The sequence below is a fragment of the Gopherus evgoodei genome, chromosome 2 (assembly GCF_007399415.2).
Source record: "Gopherus evgoodei ecotype Sinaloan lineage chromosome 2, rGopEvg1_v1.p, whole genome shotgun sequence".
Lineage (NCBI taxonomy): Eukaryota > Metazoa > Chordata > Testudines > Testudinidae > Gopherus > Gopherus evgoodei.
The window spans coordinates 104,176,925-104,200,588 of record NC_044323.1 but is presented as its reverse complement, the minus strand read 5'-3'; the positions used below and the strand labels follow the sequence as shown (position 1 = coordinate 104,200,588).

The following is a 23,664-nucleotide window of genomic DNA, read 5'->3' as shown; positions in this document are numbered from 1 at the left end:
CACAGAAAGAAAGGACGACTCTTGGTTAGCATCTACACCAAGAAGGTTGGGAGGGAATCAGTCCAAGGCTTTGCTTCCTGTGTGTCTTAAATCCAGCCAGCACTGCTGCCTGTGTGTGGCTGGGACACATACCCAGCACCTCTATGACACGACAAACATGCTCTTCTGGAGCTCTGGGAGACATTGTGCAATGCCTGGCAGAGTGACGAAGCTCCCAAGACTCTCTGCTAGCTGCAACACTGGATCTGTACTACCCGAGGGTCCTCCACCATTCAGTGATCCTCCTGGGGCCAGCTGCTCTGGCTTCTAGACCTCTTTATACTACTGGTGCTGTACAAAGTGACCCCAATACAGCCAAAAGCTGGGACCTGAATGTCCATATTACACAGTGCAGTAGGCCACAAAAAGCAGTTGCATTCAGATTCCATTCCCTGCAGTTCTCTTCTCTGACACAAATTAAAATGGTACAGTTCCACTGACTTAAACAGAGTTCCCAGTGATTTATACTGGCACAAGTGGAGCATTGGACTGTCTGACAACTTCTTTTATTATGAGTACTGCATGTAGGGGAAGATGCACTACTGATGGGCACTTAGCCACCAAGCTTTCATGAAATATTCGTTCCTGAAGCACCTCTTAGAGCTGTGCCCTTATATGTGTTCTTCTCAAAGAAGTGACAGCCTTTCCTACACCTTAGAGAAGTTAATTCTCCAAATCCTCAGATGGTATAAATAACATAGTTCTATCAATATCAGTGCAGCTACAACAATTTACATCGGGATCTGGCCTAAAATATTTCAAATTAATGCACCTGAAAAAAAACACTACAGGCATGACCCTGAATTTCCTCGAGGCTTGAGGTTCACAAGTCAGGACTATTACTACAAATATAAATTGTTTTTATTATCATAGCACCTATGAACCTGAGGCATAAGGACAAGGACCCTATTGTGCTGGGTGGACAATACAGAACAAAAAAAAAGACTGTTCCTGCCCTAAAGAATTTATATTCACAGCTTGCAAAAGCCAATTAGCAATTGTTTTAAATTAGTTTATGGGTCTAATCCTGATATTACTTACAATATGTCAGTTTTACACTGGTTTCCCTCCACTGACTTCAGTGGAGTTATCCCGATTGATAGTGGGGTAATTGAATTAAGAAATATAAAGTGCCTAATTCTGAATTAAACTTTTGTCTTAAAATTGTTCTTCTACTTTGAAAAGTGATTATGTAAAGAAAACATTTTCTTCCTCACCAGGTCTGCTGCCTGCTGTGCGCTCAGAGTCACGTTGCCTGCCTTTAGTGGCTAAAATACATTTTCATTGCTTTTTTCCCCACAGAGCCAACAGAGTTAAAACACTGACTTGGATTATACTTTTTGCTTGTGCATGAGCAGGAGAGCAGTGTACTGAATTTCAATTTCAGGCCTATCATCTACAAACCCAGTAATGGTAACAGTAATAGAGATATTACTGATGCTATAATTTGAAGAAATAGCCACTATTATCACTGAGGGCATAATGTAACCTGTAAAACCTTTCTATCTGATAATAGTACCCAAGAAGGAAATTCTTGACTCTGGGAGCCTTGCTTGATTTTGCAAACACTTTTATAAGTAAACTGAGAATATGTGATTTGGAAGTCATTGAGACAATATAATTATACATATTTTACAGTCATTTTTCAGAGTAGAACTGCTCTTCAAAGACACTGAAAGTTGATTAATTAATGTAGCACTTAAAACTGACTAATGTAGAGTCATCTGAAAATACAAAAAAATCCGACATAGCTATTAACAATCATAAAAGAAATACTCTACATTTGAAATGTTCGCACTGGATGGGCAGTAAGAAACAGTTATCAGATATAGCCCACTGACAGGGAAAAGACTTATAAAACAATAGGGATGGGCCTGAGCCACAAAGGTCAGAGCCGAATCCAGATCTAAACTCCCCATATGTGTTCATATCCAGGGTTTTGGTACCGCTACACAGGCAGAGACCCAGCCACAGACCTTGGACAAGAATCCAGATCAAAACACAAAATTGCAATCAAGTACAGGGTTGTTCAGATCTGGAGATCTTGTTCAAATTCACTTTTGTAGGAGACAGAACATATTTTATAAAAATACAATGATTCACATCTTTATGAATTCAATCCTTGAAAAACAGAACATACACTACTACATAGCCATGTGTTCATCAGGATGAAAGCAGACTACTGAGAGAGCTATACAGTTACTTGTTTGCTAAACTTGTAGAATGAAAATGTGTGCGTGCATGTGTATACACACACACACACAGTGCTTTCCCATTAAGAGGAAGGAAACTCTAGAGACACTGGAAATATATTAGCGTGGAATGTTTTACATAGTCTGAATGCTTTGCTAGATGTGGAATGCTATTGATAAATGCCAGGGCAGCCATTTGAGAGCTGATGAAAAGTAACTACAGTGCAGATTTACCTTTAGTGAAATATAAATTTTGGATTATTACATTCCTTATAGCACCATCTACCAGAAGCAGCTTCTTCATAACAGGCCATTGAGGCAACTTCTGAATGACAGTCTGCAGTTTCTCCAGATACAGGGTTCTGTAAGCAAAAAGAATAGAATAGAAAGTTCAACATGACACCGAGAAGGTTGCAGTACTGCAGAATGACTGTATTTTTGTAGCGTATTCATCTTCATATCATGTATTGTGTTTGCAGACATGATACATCTTGATTTTAGTAAGGCTTTGGACACAGTTCCACAAAAATCTAGGGAAATGTGGTCTGAATGAAACTATAAGGTGGGTGCACAACTATTTGAAAGACAGTACTCAGAGTAACTGTCAGTGGTTCACTGTCAAACTTAGAGGACTTACTTTGGGAAGCCCAGAAGGGCTCTGGCCTGGGTCAAGCACTAGTCAATATTTTCATTAATGACTTGGATAATAAGATGGAGAGTAAGCTAATAACATTTTCAGGTGACCCCAAACTGGGAGGTGTTGCAAGTACTGTGGAAGATAGGATTAGAATTCAAAAAAGCTTGACACATTGGAGACTTGGTCTGAGATCAATCAGATGAAATTCAATAAAGACAAGGGTAAAATACTACACTTAGAAAAGAAATCAAATGCACAACAACAAAATGGAGTACCGATGAACAACAAAATGGAACAGAAATACTGATGAAGAAGATTGGGGGTTATAGTGGATCACAAATTTTATATGAGCCAACAATGTGATACAGTTGCAAAAAACACAAATATAATTCTGGGATGTATTAACAGATGTGTCTATGGGTTTAAATTACTTTTCACATTTATTAAAGAGTACAGGTGTCGCCATTACAGCGGATTTAATCACAAAACCATCCTTTCTCCCTTTTAGAACATTCAGAGGATGACATTTTCCACAAGACATATTTTACTACGTGGGTGTTTATGGTATTTTAAATGAAACACTTCTGCACGTGTATCTTCAAGAGGCAGGGGTGGCAGCTTCCCAAAGGGAGATTATGGGACAGAACGTAGGGCTGGTACCTTCCAAGTTCTATCTCCAGTTCTATCAAATGGCTTTATATGCCACTCAAACAGTTTAGTGATGAAGTAGGTTAAAAACAGTACCTCCAACTTATAAGGGAAACTGTGGTGCAGATTTAAGATAGCCATGTTCACACACCAACATCAGATGCAGAACTACAATCTCTCTTCATTCCTCATCTTGTGCTTTATCTAAACACCATAGTGCCCCTCAGGCAAATTTAGCCTTCAGAACCTCAGTTTCCCCAATTCATAAAATCTGGACACCAATTAGTTACCTACCTTTCTGTGGCTGCAGACACGTTAACTCCTGTATAGAATCTTTTTAAAATTTGCCTGTGGAAAGCAGTATTGCTCCCATTTTATAGATAGGGAAACCAGGTTCCTAAAGCATCTGTTTGTCACAGGTAACTTAGCAGGGTTGTATTTTATCTTGTGCCATGAATTAGAATTCTTGAAATGAATGAGCAATCAATTCTTTACAGAGCTGCAAGCTTCTGTTCACATGCGGTCTGATGTTTTGAGAATTGTAGGCATCCCTAAAGCACCAAGGTGGATTTCAAATAGCCCAGTGACTGATTGCTAATAGGATAATTCTATTGGATTGGAAAATTAGGAAATAATACTTTATATTTTAATATACATATATTTGCAGCGTTGCATGCACTACTCAAGAATCTCAGAATAAGTATTATTCCTTTTATTCTTAAACTTGTATAATTATAACAAGAGGTTTAGATTCTGATCCTGCATACACTTATGTGCTTGAATAATCTCTCACGTGAGTCTATGGAACTACTTGTTTGAATAAGATTACTTGCTTGTGCTTGCTGGTATTTGTACTTGCATATGTTATTGGGTATAGTTTTAAAGATCCAGGCCTCAATTCAGCAAAGCACTTAAGCACAGCTTCAGTATCATTAATTTCAAGGAGTCTTCAGGAAGTGCCTAAGTGTTTTGCTAAATCTGTTTTTGGGTGCACTCTTTGGATTTCATGCATTTTCTTTTTTCAGCAGGGGAGTTCAATTTCGGATTCTTAATAGTTTGAGAGTATACAATGGCACTGAGATAAAAATTAACAACTAAAAAAAAAATCCTCACCACACCTCTAAAGACACCCAAACAAAACAAAATCAGTGCTTGAAGATTCATTTAAATACTAACATGAATATTCAAGCTAATTGCAGTTTTAGATGGGGAATGTCAGAATGAATTCCTTTGCCTCATGATCCTATTCAGGCTACATAATGATACATTCTGCGGTGTTTTAGCAAACCCATAAGTCTCAGCAACATTAAGGGAGGAAAGGAAAAAGTTTTGCACTTTTGGAATTTACCTTTCAGTTCAAGAGAGAGAAAAAAAAATGAGTCTCTCCCAAGGTTCTGAAATGGCCTTGTCACAAGGTAGCTGGTCTCTGTGTAGACTGAGCCAAGCTGCCCTGGACTGGGCTACACCTGGGCCTAGAAGGTGCAGCTACTCTGCAGCTAAGGACAGGCAGAGCCCTGGGAAGCAAAGCCATGCTGGAGTGGAGCTATCTCATGGGTCCCTGGAACAAGTAGCAACCCAATGGCTGCAGCTCCAAGAGGGGAGCAAAGAGGGCAGTCAAGCTGGAGTGCCAGAGCCCTCTAGCACGGGTTGCCATGAAGCTTGGGGGCCAGGTATTGAGTTGAGAATGTGTTCTGTTTGGAAGCCCCCATTACCTTAGTGTTGAGCACCTCACAACCTCTCTATTAGATAGGGAAGTACTATTAGCCCATTTTATAGATAGAGAACTGAGGCACTAAGGGACCGAGGGAATTGTCCCAGGTCACATAATAAATTTCAGGTGGAATAGGAGACTTGAATCCACATCTCTCAAGTGTCAGGCCAGCAAACTAAGTACTGGGCCATTCTCTCTCTCTCTCTCTCTCTCTCTCTCTCTCTCTCTCTCTCAGATTACCCTCCTACTCTTAATTTACAGCAGGGGAAGGACAATTATTTTTTGTCACGGTCCAAATTTCTTGGTCAAAGTATAGTCAAGATCTGGACTCCGGAGAAACATTTTTCACTCCACGATAATAAGAAGTAAATAAAAAGATTTCACAGTCCATTCAAAAGTGTCTGGCGGCCTGCTTATTGACTTCCCCTGATTTTGAGTAATGAAGCCATTTCATGAGAGAATAAAATTAAACAATTTGGTTTCACCTGTACACAGATACACATATAAAATTCCTTTCCTAACGAAGTACTTCAAATAGTGGTACTGATGTCAAGCACACAGCAATTCCTCATATACATAGGGCCCTTCATTTTCAGTTTTTAGTTTATTTAATTTTTCCTGGGAATTTATTGGTGTTTATTGCTACAACAACAAAAACAAGTGAAAATCTATGGAAAAAAACCCTTAATTTTTTGGGTAAATATTGGCATTTATTTTGGTGGACTGAAGGGTGGGGGGGAAGTATTTAGTAGATTCATGCTTTGATGAACGCAATTCAATATGGTTTGCTGCAGAACTAAAACACAATGCCACCTCTGAGTTCAAGAAAACCATCTCCCTCTAATCCCAAATAAAACTTTTCATTTGAATAAACAGTTTACTGTTGCAGACAAGTATTAGCCTATACATATTTACATTTAATAATTATAACACATCATTTGCAGCACATATATTCAACTTTATCCTTTTCCCCTGTTTTTGTTTTTTAAACCTTTGTAATACTTCCTTGTGTTCTGAAACGTATTTGGATACAGATTTTCATTTTCCGCCCATTTTTGTGTGTCAAATCTTTAAACCATTAGCTGCTAACAGCTTGAAATGTGTGCATGGTGGGCGTGAGATTTATCCATACATTCAGATGTACACACACTTACAGCTTGTGTGCATGCCTGTTTTTTTATTGTGTATCTTCTAAACTAATACATAGCCTTACTTCAACAGGTAGCTTTGCAAATACACATGTAGGGAACCACGGAAGACTGTGTCACGGCCTAGCTAGGGTATTTGCGCCTTCTCGACGATTGGTCACTGTAGGACACAGCACGCCAGTTATACTCTGTACTCTGCTTCTAACTGGTTAGGACCAGTTTGTATGGCCCTCAGCCAAAGGGCGTACACCGCCTGTGAAAAGTCCCTGGCCTCTGGCCAAGGGGCGAACACAGCCTGTGGAAAGTCCCTATTTGCATATGTATGAGTTGCTTTTGGTTTTGTATATAGCTGCATGGTTTTGGTCCCACGTTTGGACTCCATACCAGGCCGAGCTTGGGTGTGCTGAGTTCCCCGCCTCTGTGACAGCAACACCAGGAGTCCCCATTGTGGGTGTGTCACTTTACCTTCATTAAGGCCAATAACTCACAGTGTGTGTGGGCCTCGTTCTTGCAAAGCACCCTGGGTAGGCCTGTAACCTCCCGAGAACCTTACAATGCACTAATGTATTATCCGTAATACATATATCTCATGCAATGTATTGTATTTTCCTAATAAAACAAGTTATTTTTTCTATATTTGAATGATACAAAAGTAGGGTGAAAATCAGAAAAAAAAATACTTTTTGTAAAAAATCAATTTAAACTGAAAACAAAAGGGGTTTAATCACACAGATTAAAAACTGTATTATGGGTGACAAACACTGGCCACACATTGACACTTTTTGAAGGCCTTAATCACAAGACTGATCTCTCCTCCATTCAGGAAGCCACAGAAGAGACAGTCTGCAGAGACATCTCTACCTTCCCATCATCAGACACCAGTGCCAGCGGATGCCAAGTGACCAAGCAGGGAACTCCTAAGAGACTCGTAGGGGCTTTCCAGCTGGGTTTCACTGTGAACCTCTGGGACCTATGAGAAGTGCTCCATTGGAGACATTCTCCTGCTCTAACAAAAGGTTTCAGTTTCCCCTAGATAATCAGCCAGTGAAGCCACCTTGCAGAATATGGAAGAGTCATTTGGTGATGGCCTGGAGGATTCACCATATATTTGGCAGCAGTCGCAGTGCCTGGAGTCACCGTGGGCTAAACTCCTCAGTCCTGCAACCCCAGCTAACTCCCAGTGCTCTCTTGTCTTGCTGCACTAACTGCTGGTGCCTGTGTATACACAGAGGACTCAGATATGTAACATGAGGCTGATCAACAGCAAATGCAGCTCCATCCAAATCAATGCTGAATGTAAATGAAAGAGCAAAGCTGGGACACAAGTGACCACAGCCACAGCCAGGAGAGAGAAGATGGGTAACACTAAAGTGGCTGGCAGCAGTAGTGAGGAAAAGCAGTTTGGCAGCAAAGAGATTTGAAGTAATATGAAATGAATGGGGACGGGTTTTACCCATGTGGTGAAGGGTTTAAAACATCTCTTTATTATCAAACTAAACTTTAAAATAAGTTTCAGTATCTCTTGCTCCCCCAGACCTAATAGACAATCCTTCCACAATATCCAGTCTATCAGTGTTCTGGCCACCACTGTAGTCTCAGCCCCGGATATACCTGCCCTAGACTCATCTCCCTCTCTTCATTCCTTCCCTCCAATTTTCAAACCCTTACCAATCTGAATACTCAGTCTGCTCTGGGCCTCTGTGGACTTCCACAACAACTCTTAAGCTCTGCTGTCTTTCTTGTTAAACAGCTCTACACCTCTTCAGATTAAATCATATGCTTACAATTCTGACACTTTGCCTTCCTTGAACCTATTCCACCACCCCACTCCCTTTAGCTCTCTGACAGGGTCTTGCCAATTTCTTCAGGAAGAATAAAGATAGCACACAGTGGGAAACCATACTCCTTATCCTGTCCTCCAACCCTCTCTTCTTTCCAGGATATCCCTCCTATATCTTCTTCCAGCCTATCACTGTATCCCTTTGGCCTCCCTCTCCCACCTCTTTGCCCTATTTCTCTTCCACCACCCTTTTCTATTACTGTCAAGGACTGAACACCCACAATTCTTCCTAATGTCAGTGGGAGTTGCGGGTGCTCAACAGTTCTCAGGATTTTCCCTTAGCTTACAAAATCAGGTCCTAAATTCCCTAGGACAGGGATTTGTCAGTTTTATGGTAGTTGTCTGTAAGCACCAGACATACCAGTGATGTTATACAAATAAAATCATTTAAATATCAGTAGCTTTTTCACCCTAATGAGGTTCGACAAACATCTGTCAGGGATGGTCAAGGTACATAGATCCAGCATTGAGGGGAGAGAGGCTAGATGACCTCGAGGTCCCTTCCAGCCTTAAGTTTCTATTATTTTAGTCAACCTCTGCATAAATTTACTGAGACATTTTCTTTTCCACCCTCTTTTCCCAAATTACTATTTTTACAGCTTGTTTACAATATTAGTTTTAATAATAAATTGCTCAAGAGCATTTTGTGTAAGAGCAAAAGCTTTACTAAAATTTTACGTTCTGATTATCACAGCTGACATTCTTGTGCTTCCAGTAAAATCAATATATCCCTGTGAATATTGAAAATGGAGATGTATAAACTTACACATCCTGAGATTCATGATGTCTTTCAGCAAAGTTTGGTTCCAATTTCTCATTCACATGTTGGATCAGGATATTTATCGCTGAAATAATTTTCCAGGCCTCATTGTCCTCTGGATATTGAGAAACAAGATCAGCCATGCTTTTTCCAAGTTCAAAAAGGAATTTTTGAGGCTCACTGCTGCTTAACCACTGCTGAAATATCTAGCATGTTAAAGGAGAAACAAACTTTCATTTATTACAGGATGGAAGCTCCTCTCCATTATCAGAGCCATCCCTTGGGTAGGATGAATTGGGGAGACCACTCAAGCCCCTTGTTTTGCAGTACCCAGTGGGATGCCACGATTGGCCGGTGCTGTCGGTCCCGGAAGACAAATCCATCACTTCCAAACCCGGGCCATGCATCCCCCTAGGGACAGCCTAGTCTATTATGCAAATCACAAATGTTCTTCACAAACCAAACCAAAACCAGATTTTCTTCCTCTTGACTTACAACATACAATGAAAGTTTTCTCTAATGATTCATCTTTACTCAGAAGGGACTGGCTTCATGAAGGCTAATGTTAAGTACAGTCAGCACGGATGCTAACTTGGCAATGCAAATACAACATTTTCAGTTATTTTACTTGCTTTTACATACAGAGGGCCCAAACACCTTGATCTAACTCAGCTGTCCTACATTCTGCTAGTTACAGTGATTCACCAGCAACTGCTCTTCCCTTGCTACTTCCCATCTCGCCCCTTATGCTCAAGGGGGTAGACTAAGTAGCAGCTACATCAGCTTTATGCTGCCCAGGTCAGCTTTTACATCAAGGACTGCCCCCTTAGGGGATGCAAGCAGGTCCAAAATCTGGCCGAGTGTACAGTACTTCAAGTGGCCACCACTAAAATGTCAACATTTGCCAACTATTAGCATACAATCATATCTGAGATTATCACTGATATTGAAGTTAAATATGGTAAATATTGACCCTTATAGAACAGTATTTTATAGAAGGGAAGTGTGGTCTAGAGGATAGAGCAATAGACTGGACTCAGAAGACCTGGGTTCTATTCTTTGCTCTGGCCTGCTGAGTGACCTTGGCAAGTCACTTCCTCTTTATGTGCCTCAGTTTCCCTATCTGTAAAATGAGGATAGTGATACTGACCTCCTTTGCAAAGTGCTTTGAGATCTGCTGATGAAATGCACTAAGAGTAAGTACTATTATTACAGGTTTTTTTTAATCAGGAAAGCTGCTGAAGTGCACAAAATATTGATGGAAAGTACACCCAAGCTCAGCTGTGATGTCCTCAGATTAGAGTGTAAATTTGTAAGAGCAGAGGCAGTAGTTGTTTTTATAGTAACCTGTCATGCACTTCTGTGACTTCATACAAATAATCTTTATCCCAAGAATATACATTTTAATTAAAGAAAAACAGCAAAAACTAAGACAGCAAGGTATGATTCTTCTTTAAATCCTTCTTTAACTTTACTTCACTGGCAAAATATTTGAAATCTTTAGCTTTTCTTGTACAAGTGATTATACATTCATGGCATCACAGACCTAGCTGGATCTTGTTTTTCAAGCCACTCTATAACAAGAGAACTTTTAAGTGGCACAGTGGAGATCTAGAACTACAGTCCTGTGTTCTGCTTCCAGTTTTATCCAGCACTCTCTGAATTCCAAATCCACCCCTAAGTGGGGATGCAAGGTATTGTGGGTGAAATTCACTTCTGTGCAAGTAGACAGCACAAAGCCTATGCACCACTTAAATTCTCAAATTAGGGCTTAAAGGGGAGTGAGTGCCTGGTCCTTCTACTGGCCCTCTACACAGGAGTGAATTTCACTCTCTATGCTCTGTCAGGTTTCATGCCTGAGTTTCAGTTAATGGGGAGTTTTGATTAACTATTGGCTGGATAAACAGGGTTTCTATTATATTTCCATTGTAATGGAATACGCTAATGCTAACTGTGCAGTCTGCCATTTTTTTAAAAACAGAACACAGACAGCCTGTGGTTTTGAATACTGTCTAGCTTAATAAGGGATCATGACTGACCAACAGTATATAAGCAAAATATGTATCATAGCAGCTGTCCTATTAAATCATACCTGCATGTAGAGTTTGATTTTGTTGACAGAATGGACAAGATAGACTTTGGTCTCAAGCCATGCATGGATACAGCCTCCTTCATTATCCTCTTTGTTAGCTTTAAATTCGGACACATTGGACAGGATTGAGCATACAAACTGCTCCAGTGTGCCTTCTGTGGGAATCTGGCAGTGACAAAAGAAATAGATGAACACATCAGAGAACCACTCAGTATTATCACCTGTATCAACTTACTTGTTGGAGAAAAAAACAGAGCCGTGGGGCTGCTTTCAGGATGAACAAAGCCCAATTATCACAATCTAGTGATCTGCGATACCAATTGCAAAATGTACTCTGTACATTTTGACAGGAAACTCCAAAAAACTCATTAGCTACTATCCAGTTGTGTGCATTTCTGGACTAGTCTACATTAGGGATGTTTGCATGGTGTAGCTTGAAACTAAATAAGTGATACTGGTGCAAGCCCCATTTTACACTGGTGCAGCATATGTCAAGAGGAATTTTACACCAGTGTAGCTACAGTGATGCAAAATTTACTGAGGCAAAAGAGCCACTAGATACAAAGATGTGATTGTTTAGGATAGATAACTAATTTATATTTATTACAATTCACAATTTGTGAAGCCTGACAATCCTTTTTCCTCATGGGAAGTCAATCTGACCTCTGTACCAAAATATTTCTAATTTTCCCAGGGAAAATTCCTCTCTTTCTTAAAACTATTTCAAATCGTTCTGTACATATTGACTAACTCATCCTAACAATAATCCTGTAATTAGCCTTTTGAAATTCTGATTTTGGTCATCTGTGACTAGAGCAATACTGGAGATACCGCAAAAAGATTTGTCAGCAAGCCAGTTGGAACATTAAACATGAAATTCTGGTATTCATACATCAATGCTGGGACTGTTTGGGACTGACATTCATGATCCTATATATTTCTTTAAGCAGCAGCAAAGCAGTGGCTTAAGATTCCCAGTAACATAAGAGTAAGGTAGGTAGATATTATTCCAGTTTTGTAGATGGCTAATCTGAGGCACAGAAAAATCAAGTGACTTTATGGTCACACAGCAAACCACTCTAGCTGGGATTAGGACACAACATTAAAAAAAAAAGTCTGAAATCAATTTAACTAACATAAAAAAGCCATAGATGGACCCCATCTTTGCTAATTTGTCACATTTTTATTTGATTTTAATATGTTAAACAGGAAAATGAGTTGTATAAGAGCTGTTTGCCATGCCCAAAGAATGCTGTTTGCACTGACAGAAGAAATGAGACAAGAAAAGAGCAAAACATCCTCTGTCAAGTTAACCACCCACAACAGGGAGAGCTCATAGGCAGCAATGGGAGAAAATCAGAGTTTTTCTGTAAACAGATTTTTAAAAGGGTTCACTATAACAAGGCTTTTCCAAAAGCTATGCCATACCAAAGCAGTGCAGGCATAATAGCTATGTTCAGCAAAGTGCCTAAGCTTGCACATGCTAGTGCAACCAGGGACAGCTGCCAGTGACCCTGGTGCCTGAATCAGTGGCAAGGCAAGGGGCAGGACTGGGGAGGGGGGCAGTACAGCCACACTAGAGGAGCTGCCCACCTGGGGCATTGGCTTCTGCAAGCAGTGGCCCGACATGCTGCTGGGGTTCCCGGGAGAGCCCTGCAGCTCCACAGATATCTGATTTATATCCCCAGATATACATTTTGTACCCACATAGGGCTCTTAGTCATCACCAGAAACTCTTGTAGACCCACTTCACTGGGTTTCATTTAAAAAAAAACAAAAACTTCCTCTTCTTTCAATCAGAACTGTTCTTCTCACTGGGCCTGAAATAAGCAAATTTCTATCAGGGAGCACATTGTATCCCCGATAGTGTTTATAACATTGACAATGTCTATCTAACATAATTTTAACCAGTCAACCTTTATTATTGCACATCTTTGACTCATTTTCTTCTCTTTGATTCAGGATTTTAACCTCCCTTAATTAAGTGGCAACCTTCTAGATTAAACTACTAAACTATACCCGCCTAAAGCAATCAAGATTTATACCAGTGAAGGAGGGGAGCTGTTATTTTAATTACAATTATTTGGTCCATGAAGTTTTCATCACATTAAATAGATGATCAAATAAATTAGCAATTGAATTAATTGGAAGGCACTTTATTTGCATTTCTTCTGAAAACAGAGAAGCTGGAGTCCAAAGTGCATGAATATTAATGATCAGTGAATGCAGAGAACTTCAAATTCAGGATTTAATCTGAAAGTTTAGAGGAACCAAACTGAACCATTCTGTGGTGGGGCGGCTGCCCCACCCCTGAGAAAAAGGGCTGGAATAGGCCAGAGAGGCTCTGCAGGCCAGCAGCCAATCAGGAAAGGCCTGTGGAGAGCCAATAGGGCAAATGGAGAGGCAGCCAATCAGGGTTGGGCTGAGCCCTATACGAAGGCTGCCTAGCAAAGGAGAAGACAGTTTCTCCCTGACTATCAAGGGAGGAGGACTGGCTCCTGAGGTAAGGAGGTAGCACCTTGGTTATAGCAGTACTGGGCGGGCTTGGGGGAGCAGAGGAGACCTCCAGCCCAGTTACCTGCTAGGCTGCGGCCCCTGCTAAAAAGGGTTGAGTAGGTGCATGGGACCAAAGGGGAAATGGACCAGGAAAGAAAGATGGACAATAGGGGAGCAAAGGAGGGCAGAGAGAGGCTGCTGCTAGAGGGTCCCTCGGTTGGGACCAAGAGTAGCAGGTGGGCCTGGGTCACCCCCTTGCACTGCACCTGGCCACAGAGGAGTGGGGCTGAGACAGACTGCAACCTGCTCCTGAAATGAGGGGCTAGACTTTGGGGTTGTGGTTGGCCACTGAGGCAGGTGCAAGCCAAAGGACTGCTGTTAAACCGCCCTTCCCCCACACACACACCTGGAAGGGGGTGAGACTGGAGTAGTGGGCATGGCTGGAGGGCAGTGTCCTGAAGAGGACGCTGACGAGCGGGGAGCAACACAGGTCCCAAACCAGCAGAGCAGACAACAGGCGAGGCACCACGCACAGAGGGTGCTCCGCAGCCGACAAGAGCTAATTCCCAGAGCAACCAGCAGGAGGGGCCAGCGGTGGTGAGTCCTGACACCGTCACACCTTCTCTTCTCTTCAGAAATGGAGTAACAGAGCTCAGGACTCTTCTGGGCCAACATCACAATTAGTGAGTTTACACTTTGATGCTGGCAGACCAGGTGCCAGCTCAAGCCAAGGCCACTGAGCCTCACAGAATACAGACCAATGCAGAGCTGGAAACCAGTATGGCTTGCATGTCTATTACAATAGATATTAGAGTTATAAGAATGTGTTTAGACTTTATCTGACTTATAATATCTATATCCCATGTAATAAGGTAATGTTTAAGTATTTTGCTCTGTAACTATCAAAATGTTTGCTAAGACTATAAACCCTTCCAGATATCTGTGGATTTGCATGACTCTACACTGGGGGCCAGGCTGAGGCTCCAGGTACCCCCACCGGAGCCCAGTAAGGGAGAGCTGTGAGGGTAGCTGTGGAGAGTCTGGGTCCCTCCACCTGCCCTGGATGGAGGGGCCGAGCAGCCCCTGTCCCTCAGGTTCCCTGCCCAGGACAGGTGGAGGGACCCAGGCTCCCCACAGCTGCCTACACCCCGGCTTTGGTGTGGGTGTGCCTCAGTAAGAGCCATGCGGGCAGCTGTGGGGATCCACGGCAGACGCTCCACCTGCTGTAGGTGGAGGGCCCCAGCAGCCCCCAGCCCCTGTCCCTCAGACCTCCCACCCAGGGCAGTTGGAGGGTCTGTGCCGTGGTTCCTCATCGCTGCCTGCCCGAGTCTTACTATCAGGACCCTGCATGGATACAAAATTTGTATCCACATCCGCGCTGCTATCCACACAAGTGGTCCATGGATATAAATGGATATCTGTGGATTTGCAGGGCTGTACACAAAAGGTGTCATCTATTTCCCCAATAAAAGAAGATCTATAGCCGCCAGACAAGCCATTGTGGAACATCAGCGGACAAAAGACTTTGTTCATTGCTTCTCCCACATGCCTGAATAGGGTATGTGCAGAAGCTATTGTTCCATCACAGGTTGAAAGCTGGGGGAAGGGAATAAAAATCCCTGTTAAAGAGAAATTGTTATCCCTAATCTGCTTGAACATTTGATGGATAAAGATTTCTGAGCATAAACAAGGTGTCCCCAGCTGTTTAATTCAGTTAGCCCTAAAGGACATACAGGAGACTTATGAGGAGAGGCTGAGGGAACTGGGATTGTTTAGTCTGCAGGCTAAAAGAATGAGGGGGGATTTGATAGCTGTTTTCAACTACCTGAAAGGGGGTTCCAAAGAGGATGGATAAGGACTGTTCTCAATGGTGGCAGATGACAGAACAAGGAGTAATGGTCTCAAGTTGCAGTGGGGGAGGTTTAGGTTGGATATTAGGAAAAACTTTTTCACTAGAAGGGTGGTGAAGCACTGGAATGGGTTACCTAGGGAGGTGGTGGAATCTCCTTCCTTATAGGTTTTTAAGGTCAGGCTTGACAAAGCCCTGGCTGGGATGATTTAGTTGGGGATTGGTCCTGCTTTGAGCAGAGGGTTGGTCTAGATGATATTCTATAAAAGCTTGCATATTATGTCATCTTTTGGAATCTAAAACTGTATCTTGTTTGTGTGTCTTATGTTTACCTGTTTTAACCTTGTAAATAACTCATTTCTTTTTCCTACTTAATAAATCTTTAGTTAGTTTACTACAGGATTGGCACCAAGCGTAGTCTTTGGTTGGAGACGTGAGGTACAGTTGACTTGCAGTAAGTGACTTGTCCTTTGGGGTGACCTGAAGATTGTGAATTTTGGTGCAAGAGAAAGGCAGGCTTGCCTGGATGGGAAAATAGACCTGAGTACCCAAGAGGATCATCTGCGACTCCATGTTCAGGCTGTTATAGTGCCTGAGTTCACACTCGATACTTGGTTGGTAAAATCTAATTATAGAACTGTCATAACCTATTCCCAGATTTGGACCTTAGTGTCCAAAATATGGGGGTTAGCATGAAAACCTCCAAGCTTAGTTACCAGCTTGGACCTGGTAAAGCTGCCACCACCCAAAAAATTAGAGTGTTTTGGGGCACTCTGGTCCCACCAAAAACCTTCCCTGGGGACCCCAAGACCCGAATTCCTTAAGTCTCACAACAAAGGGGAATAAACCATTTCCCTTCCCTTCTTCCTTCCAGGTGTTCCCTCCTTGGGTTCCTGGAGAGATACACAGAAGCAAGCTCCATGAGTCTAAACAGAGGGACGCCACCCTCCCTGTTTCCAGTCCTGGAAACACAAGTACTTCCCTCTTTACCCAGAGGGTATGCAAAGTCAGGCTAGTAAATCTAACACACACCGATTTCCCCCTGACTTCTTCCTCCCACCAATTCTCTGGTGAGCTACAGACTCAATTCCCTGGAGTTCCCCACTAAAGAAAAACTCCAACAGGTCTTAAAAGAAAGCTTTATATAAAAAGAAAGAAAAATACATAAAAATGGTCTCTCTATATTAAGGTGACAAATACAGGATCAATTGCTTAAAAGAAATATGAATAAACAGCCTTATCCACAAAGAATACAATTTAACACATTCCAGCAACTACACACATGTAAATACAAAAAAACAAACCTATGGTCTTCCTATCTTTGTACTTACAACTTGAAAACAAAAAAATTAGAAAACAGGAGACAGAAATTCTCTCATAGCCGAAAGAGAGTACAGGCAGAAGACCAAAAACAAAGGACTCACACACAAACTTCCCTCCACCCAGATTTGAAAAAGTCTTGTTTCCTAATTGATTATCTGGTCAGGTGTTTCAGGTTACTCCTTTCCAGGTAAAAAAACATTAACCCTTAGCTATCTGTTTATGACAAGAACACACATCCAATTTGGGGTTTCTGCCCTGGTTTGTTACACATCTGCCCTGAGCTTGGTATCCACATTCATGAATCACTCCAGAAAGTTTGACAGAGCCTCTTCTAAAATAGCAGCATTTCAGGTTCAGTTCAGAGAAGCAGCCAATGCAAAGCAAGTTTGGACTCAATTGTTTGCCCAGATCTTACAAATATACCAGGGTTTTTTGTTTGTTTTAGGAATTTATGAATCATTACAACATTTAATTCTTGACTATTTGCTCCCTACTAACATTATTAGAGAGGTTGTCATCTTTGCATGGAAAGATTCACAGCCACAGGCTTTTTTCTTTAAACATGAAGATTCAGTTTAACACATATGGGGATAAAGGTTGAAGTGTCATTTCTGAAAGCCCCTCTGGGAAGGGTAACAACCAAGATGGCAGAGCCCCCATCACCCTCATATTGAGTGAACAGAGCCTGGCACGGAAACTTTTTTTTTTTAAAGCAAACAGGCCTTTAAACAGCTCCATATGCACAAGTGCCCGCTGAAGCTAATTGCATTTATTTTGATGGGAGCTGAGAGGAGACAATTTGCAATTTTTTGGCTGCTGCATGAATTTCCATCATCGTCTCATTGTAATATATATTTACTTAACTGCCACTTCAAAGAAAATGTTGGGTAAATGGAAAACCACTGTTTTATTTTTCCTCTCCTTTCATTTTATTCTGTATATTTCAAAAACCTACCTTTTAAATAACTCTGCTCAAGCTAGCGCACTAAAAAAATGCTTTGTGGATATGGTGGCTCAGACAGCAGCTCGGACTAGCTGCCCAAGTACAATCCTGCCTGAGTCCCTGGGTACCTACTCAGGTAACTAGCCCAACGTGCCTGTGCTGCTGCTGCAGCCACAGTAGAACTTGGGCAGAGCTAGAGCTCTCTTTTATTTGCACTGGAAAGCACCCTCCCTGCTGCAGTGTGATACTCACACTAGATCTCAAGTTGCCTGTATCCCTTTAAGCCAGCAGTCCCCAATGTGGTGCCCGCGGGAGCCATGGCACCCACTGGGGCATCTAAGTGCGCCCACATACTGGCCGGTGAACGAGCATCCACCAAAATGCCACCGAAATTCAGCGGCATTTCGGCGGTGATGCCTCTGGATGACATTGCTTGTCGGCGGCATTTTGGCAGATGCTCGTCCGCTGCCATGGTCCTCTGTGGCTCATCGTCTGGCGCCTGCCAGACAAAAAAGGTTGGGGGTGACTGCTTTAAGCAATGTCCCCTTGTGGAGGATGCAAAGAAAGAGAAGATTGTGCTTGTGCCTTAAAGGGAGAGAGTACTTGAAATGTTCTCTCCCATCTGTACCCTGTTTGCTTCTAAATAAAACATTCTCTCACTCAGTTATAAATTGCTTCAAGTGATGATTGATGTTCTTCAAGAAGCTCATCGTGCATCATGATACAAATGTTGGCTGAACAAAACCTGCAATGCTTTCATTCAAGTTTGTGGATTGAGGCTGAGTGGGTGTCATTCACCTCGTATGAGATTATGCTGTCTTTTTTGCAATGGCAATGCCTACTAAGTAGCTACTTCTGAAAGACATTGCTTTAGCGTCTACGAGGGGTGAAAAGCTTTCATTAGTTACAAAGGAAACAAACAAAACAAAAAAGGAATGTTGACATTTTTAGAAACTTACCTTACTGAACTCTGCTGTATAGTTCAAGAGTTTTCCAATATGAAGATCATCTAAACCAAATCTGGATTTAAGTTCCACTTTGACTGCATGCGGATCCCACACAACATCCCAAAGAGTCAGGTTGTACCAAAAGCCTATAAGAAAAGATTAACTTAGGTTATACATGTCCTAAGTTTTCTGAATTTGTATTCTAGTAACCAGTCTCTGATAGGATCCAGCTGTGACATTGTTACCTTTTTATGTGAGAGATACTAAGATGGGACTGCATTGGAGACAGACAGAAATAGTTAATATGCACAATTTCACTAGAAGTCTGGTGAGTGGAGTTAATCTAACAGTATAAAGCAAATAGTACACTTGTTGAATTTTGGTCTGTTGTATTACTAGCCAATACCAATTTCACCACATTAATTCAATATTAGATACATCCCAAACAGTAAAAATACACAATGGAGAGCTTTTATATCGTTCAAGAAGGGATTCATATTCATGATTCAATACCAGTCCTCGAGGATGCCAAAGCCTTCATATTTTTGAACTATTCACAATTTTCACCCATCCTTAGATTTAAACAGGTTCTCAATGCGTAGATGAGACAATGGTATAAGGAGGAGGGTTTAGATTTATTAGGAACTGAGGAAACTTTGGAGAAAAGGGGTGCCTATACAGGAAGGATGAGCTCCACCTAAATCAAAATGGAACCAGATTGCTGGCACTTAAAATTAAAAAGGTCATAGAGCAGTTTTTAAACTAAGGGCTGAGGGAAAGACAACAGGTGTGGAGGAGCAAGTGGTTCGGACAGCAACATCCCTTAGAGGAGGATCTATTAATGGAGATTCTCTATGTCTTAGTAAGGAGGAGAGGATGGATGATGATAAAATACAGGTAGGGTCTGATGAGAAACAGTCAAAGGAAAAAAGTCCCATTCAATTACATTATGTAATGGCAGAGCACTAAAAAGTGACAATTTTTTAAAGTGCTTATATATTAATGCTAAAAGTCTAAATAAGAAGATGGGTGAACTAGAGTGCCTTGTTTTAAATGAGGGTATTGATAGAATAGGCATCACAGAAACTTGGTGAAATGTGGATAATCAATGAGACACAGTAATACCAGGGTACAAAATATATCAGAAGGACAGAACAGGTCGTGCTGATGGGGGAGTGGCATTATATGTGAAAGAAAGCATAGAATCAAATGAAGTAAAAATCTTAAATGAACCAAACTGTACCATAGAATCTCCATGGATAGTAATTCCATGCTCGAATAATAAGAATAGCAGTAGGAATATATTACTGACCAGGATGGTGATAGTGACTGAAATGCTCAGGGAGATTAGAGAGGCTATTAAAATAAAAAACTCAATAATAATGGGGGATTTCAACTATCCACTTATTGACTAGGTACTTGTCACCTCAGGATGGGACGCAGAGATAAAGTTCCTTGACACCTTAAATGACTGCTTCTTGGAGCAGCTAGTCCTGGAACCCACAAAAGGAGAAGCAATTCTTGATTGAGTCTTAAGTGGAACACAGGATCTGGTCCAAGAGGTGAATATAGCTGGACCACTTGGTAATAGTGACCATACTATAATTAAATTTAACATCTCTGTGACAGGAAAAATCCCACAGCAGCCCAACACTGTAGCATTTTATTTCAGAAAGCAGGACTACACAAAAATGAGGAAGTTAGTTAAACAGAAAGTGAAATCCCTGCAAGCTGCATGGAAACCTTTTAAAGATACCATAATTGATGCTCAACTTAAATGTATACCCCAAATTAAAAAATATAGTTAGAGAACCAAAAAGTGCCACCGTGGCTAAACAACAAAGTAAAAGAAGCAGTGAGAGGCAAAAAGGCAGCTTTTAAAAAGTGGAAGTTAAATCCTAGTGAGAAAAACCAAAACGAGCATAAACTCTGGCAAATGACATGTAAAAATATAATTAGGAAGGCCAAAAAAGAATTTGAAGAATAGCTAGCCAAAGACTCAAAAAGTAATAGCAAAAAAAAAAAATTAAAGTACATCAGAAGCAGGAAGCATGCTAAACAACCAGTGGGGCCACTGGACGATCAAGATGCTAAAGAAGCACTCAAGGATAATAAGGCTATTGCAGAGAAACTAAATGAATTTTTTGCATCGGTCTTCATGGATGAGGATGTGAGGGAGATTACCAAACCTGAGCTGTTCTTTTTAGGTGACAAATCAAGGAACTGTCCCAGACTGCGGTGTCATTAGAGGAGGTTTTGGAACAAATTCATAAATTAATCAGCAATAAATCACCAGAAGCAGATGGTATTCACCCAAGAATTCTGAAGGAACTCAAATACAAAATTGCAGAACTACTAACTGTAGTCTGTAACCTATGATTTAAATAAGCTTCTGTACCAATTGACTGGAGGATAGCTAATGTGACGCCAATTTTTCAAAAAGGGTTCCAGAGGTGATCCCAGCAATTACAGGATGGTAAGCTTGACTTCAGTATGGGGCAAATTGGTTTAAACTATTGTAAAGAACAAAATTGTCTGACACATGGATGACCATAACTTGTTGTGGAAGAGTCAACGTGTTTTTTATGAAGGGAATTCATGCCTCACCGATCTACTAGAATTATTTGAAGGGGTCAACAAGCAGCTGGACAAAAGGGATCAAGACGATATAGCGTACTTAGATTTTCAGAAAGCCTTTGACAAGGTCCCTCACTGAAGGCCCTCAAGCAAAGTAAGCTGTCTTGGGATAAGAGGGTAGGTCCTCTCATGGATTGGTAACTGGTTAAAATATAAGAAACAAAGGGTAGGAATAAATGGTCAGTTTTCAGAATGGAGAGAGGTAAATAGTGATGTCCTCCAGGCAGGGCTGGCTTTAGGCCGATTCCCCTGATTCCCGTGATGCTCAGTGTCTGGAAGAGGGCCCCACAAGGTAAGACCCCGGAAGACAACTGCTGCTGAGGAAGGACCCTTCTCCGAAGTGCTGCCGGAAACAGCAGCAACCGATTGAGCTGCCGCCAAATTGCCACTGCTATCTTCAGCGGCAGCGATTGAGCTGCTGCTGTCTTTGGCGGCATTTTGGTGGCAGCTCTCTGGAATTGGGCCCTGCACGTCCTAAAGCCAGCCCTGCCTCCAGGCATCTGTACTGGGCCAAGTCCTATTCAATATATTAATAAATGATCTGGAAAAAGGGGCAAACGCTGAGGTAGCAAAATTTGCAGATAATACACAATTTTTCAGTTTAGTTAAGTTCCAGGCAGACTCCAAAGAGCTACAAAAGGATCTCTCAAAACTGGGTGACTGGGCAACAAAAGGGCAGATGAAATTCAGTGTTGATAAATGCAAAGTAATGCACACTGGAAAACAGAATCCCAACTATATATATAAAATGATGGGATCTAAATTGGCTGTTACCATTCAAGAAAAATCTTGGAGTTATTGTGGACAGTTCTCTGAAAAATCCACTCATCTGCAGCAGCAGTCAAAAAAGTGAACAGAACATTGGGAATCATTAAGAAAGGGATAGATAATAAGACCAAAAATATCATATTGCCTCTATATAAATCCATGGTACATCCACATCTTGAATACTGCATGCATATGTGGTCACCTCATCTCAAAAAAGTTATTTTAGAATTGAAAAAGATTCAGAAAAGGGCAACAAAAATGATTAGGTATATGGAACGGCTCTCTCCATTAATAAGAGAGATTAATAAGACTGGGACTTTTCAGCTTGGAAAAGAGACGACTAAGGGGGGATATGATTGAGATCTATAAATCATGATTGAAAAAGAGAAGGTAAATAAGGAAGTGTTATTTACTCCTTCTCATAACACAAGAGCTTGGGGTCCCCAAAAGAAATTAATAGGCAGCAGGTTTAAAATAAACAAAAGAAAGTATTTTTTCATACAACTCACAGTCAATCTGTGGAACTTCCTGCCAGAGGATGTTGCAAAGGCCAAGACTATAACAGGGTTCAAAAAAGAATGAGACAAGTTCATGGAGCATAGGTCCATCAATGACTATTAGCCAAGATGGACAGGGATGGTGTCCCTAGCTTCTGTTTGCCAGAAGCTGAGAATGGGTGACGTGGGATGAATCACTTGATAATTACCTGTTCTATTCATTCCCTCTGGGGAACTTGGCATTGGCCATTGTCGGAAGACAGGATATTGGGCTAGATGGACCTTTGGTCTGACCCAGTATGGCTATTCTTATGTTCTTAAACTAATGGTTAACTATTGTGAGCATTTCATTATTTTGGATGGAAGCTGTTTTTTATTATAAGAATAAAAAAAGCTCAGATTTTCAAAAGTTTTCAGCATTGGCCTAACTCTGCCTCCACTGAAGTCATGGTGACTTCAGTAGGAGCAGAGTAATGCCAACACTGAGTGCTTTCGAACATTTCAGCCTAAAGTAAGTGTTCAAGTTTACCATACATTTGCTCAAAGATTCTACTTCAGTTAAGAAAGAAACAGGGACCCATTGTATGCTTTTCAATGCACTGGCTTACTGCCAATGATATTGGAGCCAAAATACCTGATTTCCTCCCCCATTTACTGAGTCAATAAGTGAAGACCATGAGTGCAGTCATCAACATTCTCTCGAGACCGTAGAGGTTGGAAATGTCACAGGCATTGCATACACAAAACTACACTTCACTTCTTTGGAAATTCCATGTATACACGTTAGATATGTAAAAGGCTGCAGGATCTAAATCTGGAGCAAACATTTTTCAAATGGCCATTATTTCAGTGACGGGATTCGTTTTAGTCTCAAAGTTATCTAGGTTCCAGACAAATTTGGTATCTTCTCTCTTTTCTCATTCAAAGTTATTTACTTGGAACCACAGAATCATGAAACTGAGGTTACAGAAAGTTCTTTACACTAATAAGATGAAGCCCATAGCATTTTAAGTTTCTTGCCTAATTAATATTTTGTGTGATCTTCAGACTGAGTCTGTCCCACTGTCTTCATATTGTGTCCTACATCTGGATCTAACCAGGTTGAGAGGTATGATGGGGGGGCATTGTTTACACAAT

At 41.3% G+C, this 23,664-nt stretch overlaps 1 protein-coding gene across 1 annotated transcript in view; it reads right to left on the bottom strand.

The window, feature by feature from the left end:
• ABCA13 (ATP binding cassette subfamily A member 13) overlaps positions 1-23,664 on the bottom strand; it is a 281,591-nt gene that overhangs the window by 220,991 nt on the left and 36,936 nt on the right. Inside the window, 4 exon segments of the mRNA XM_030551464.1 lie at positions 2,466-2,593; positions 8,982-9,181; positions 11,068-11,232; positions 18,638-18,771. Coding sequence (XP_030407324.1) covers positions 2,466-2,593; positions 8,982-9,181; positions 11,068-11,232; positions 18,638-18,771 — 627 coding nt within the window.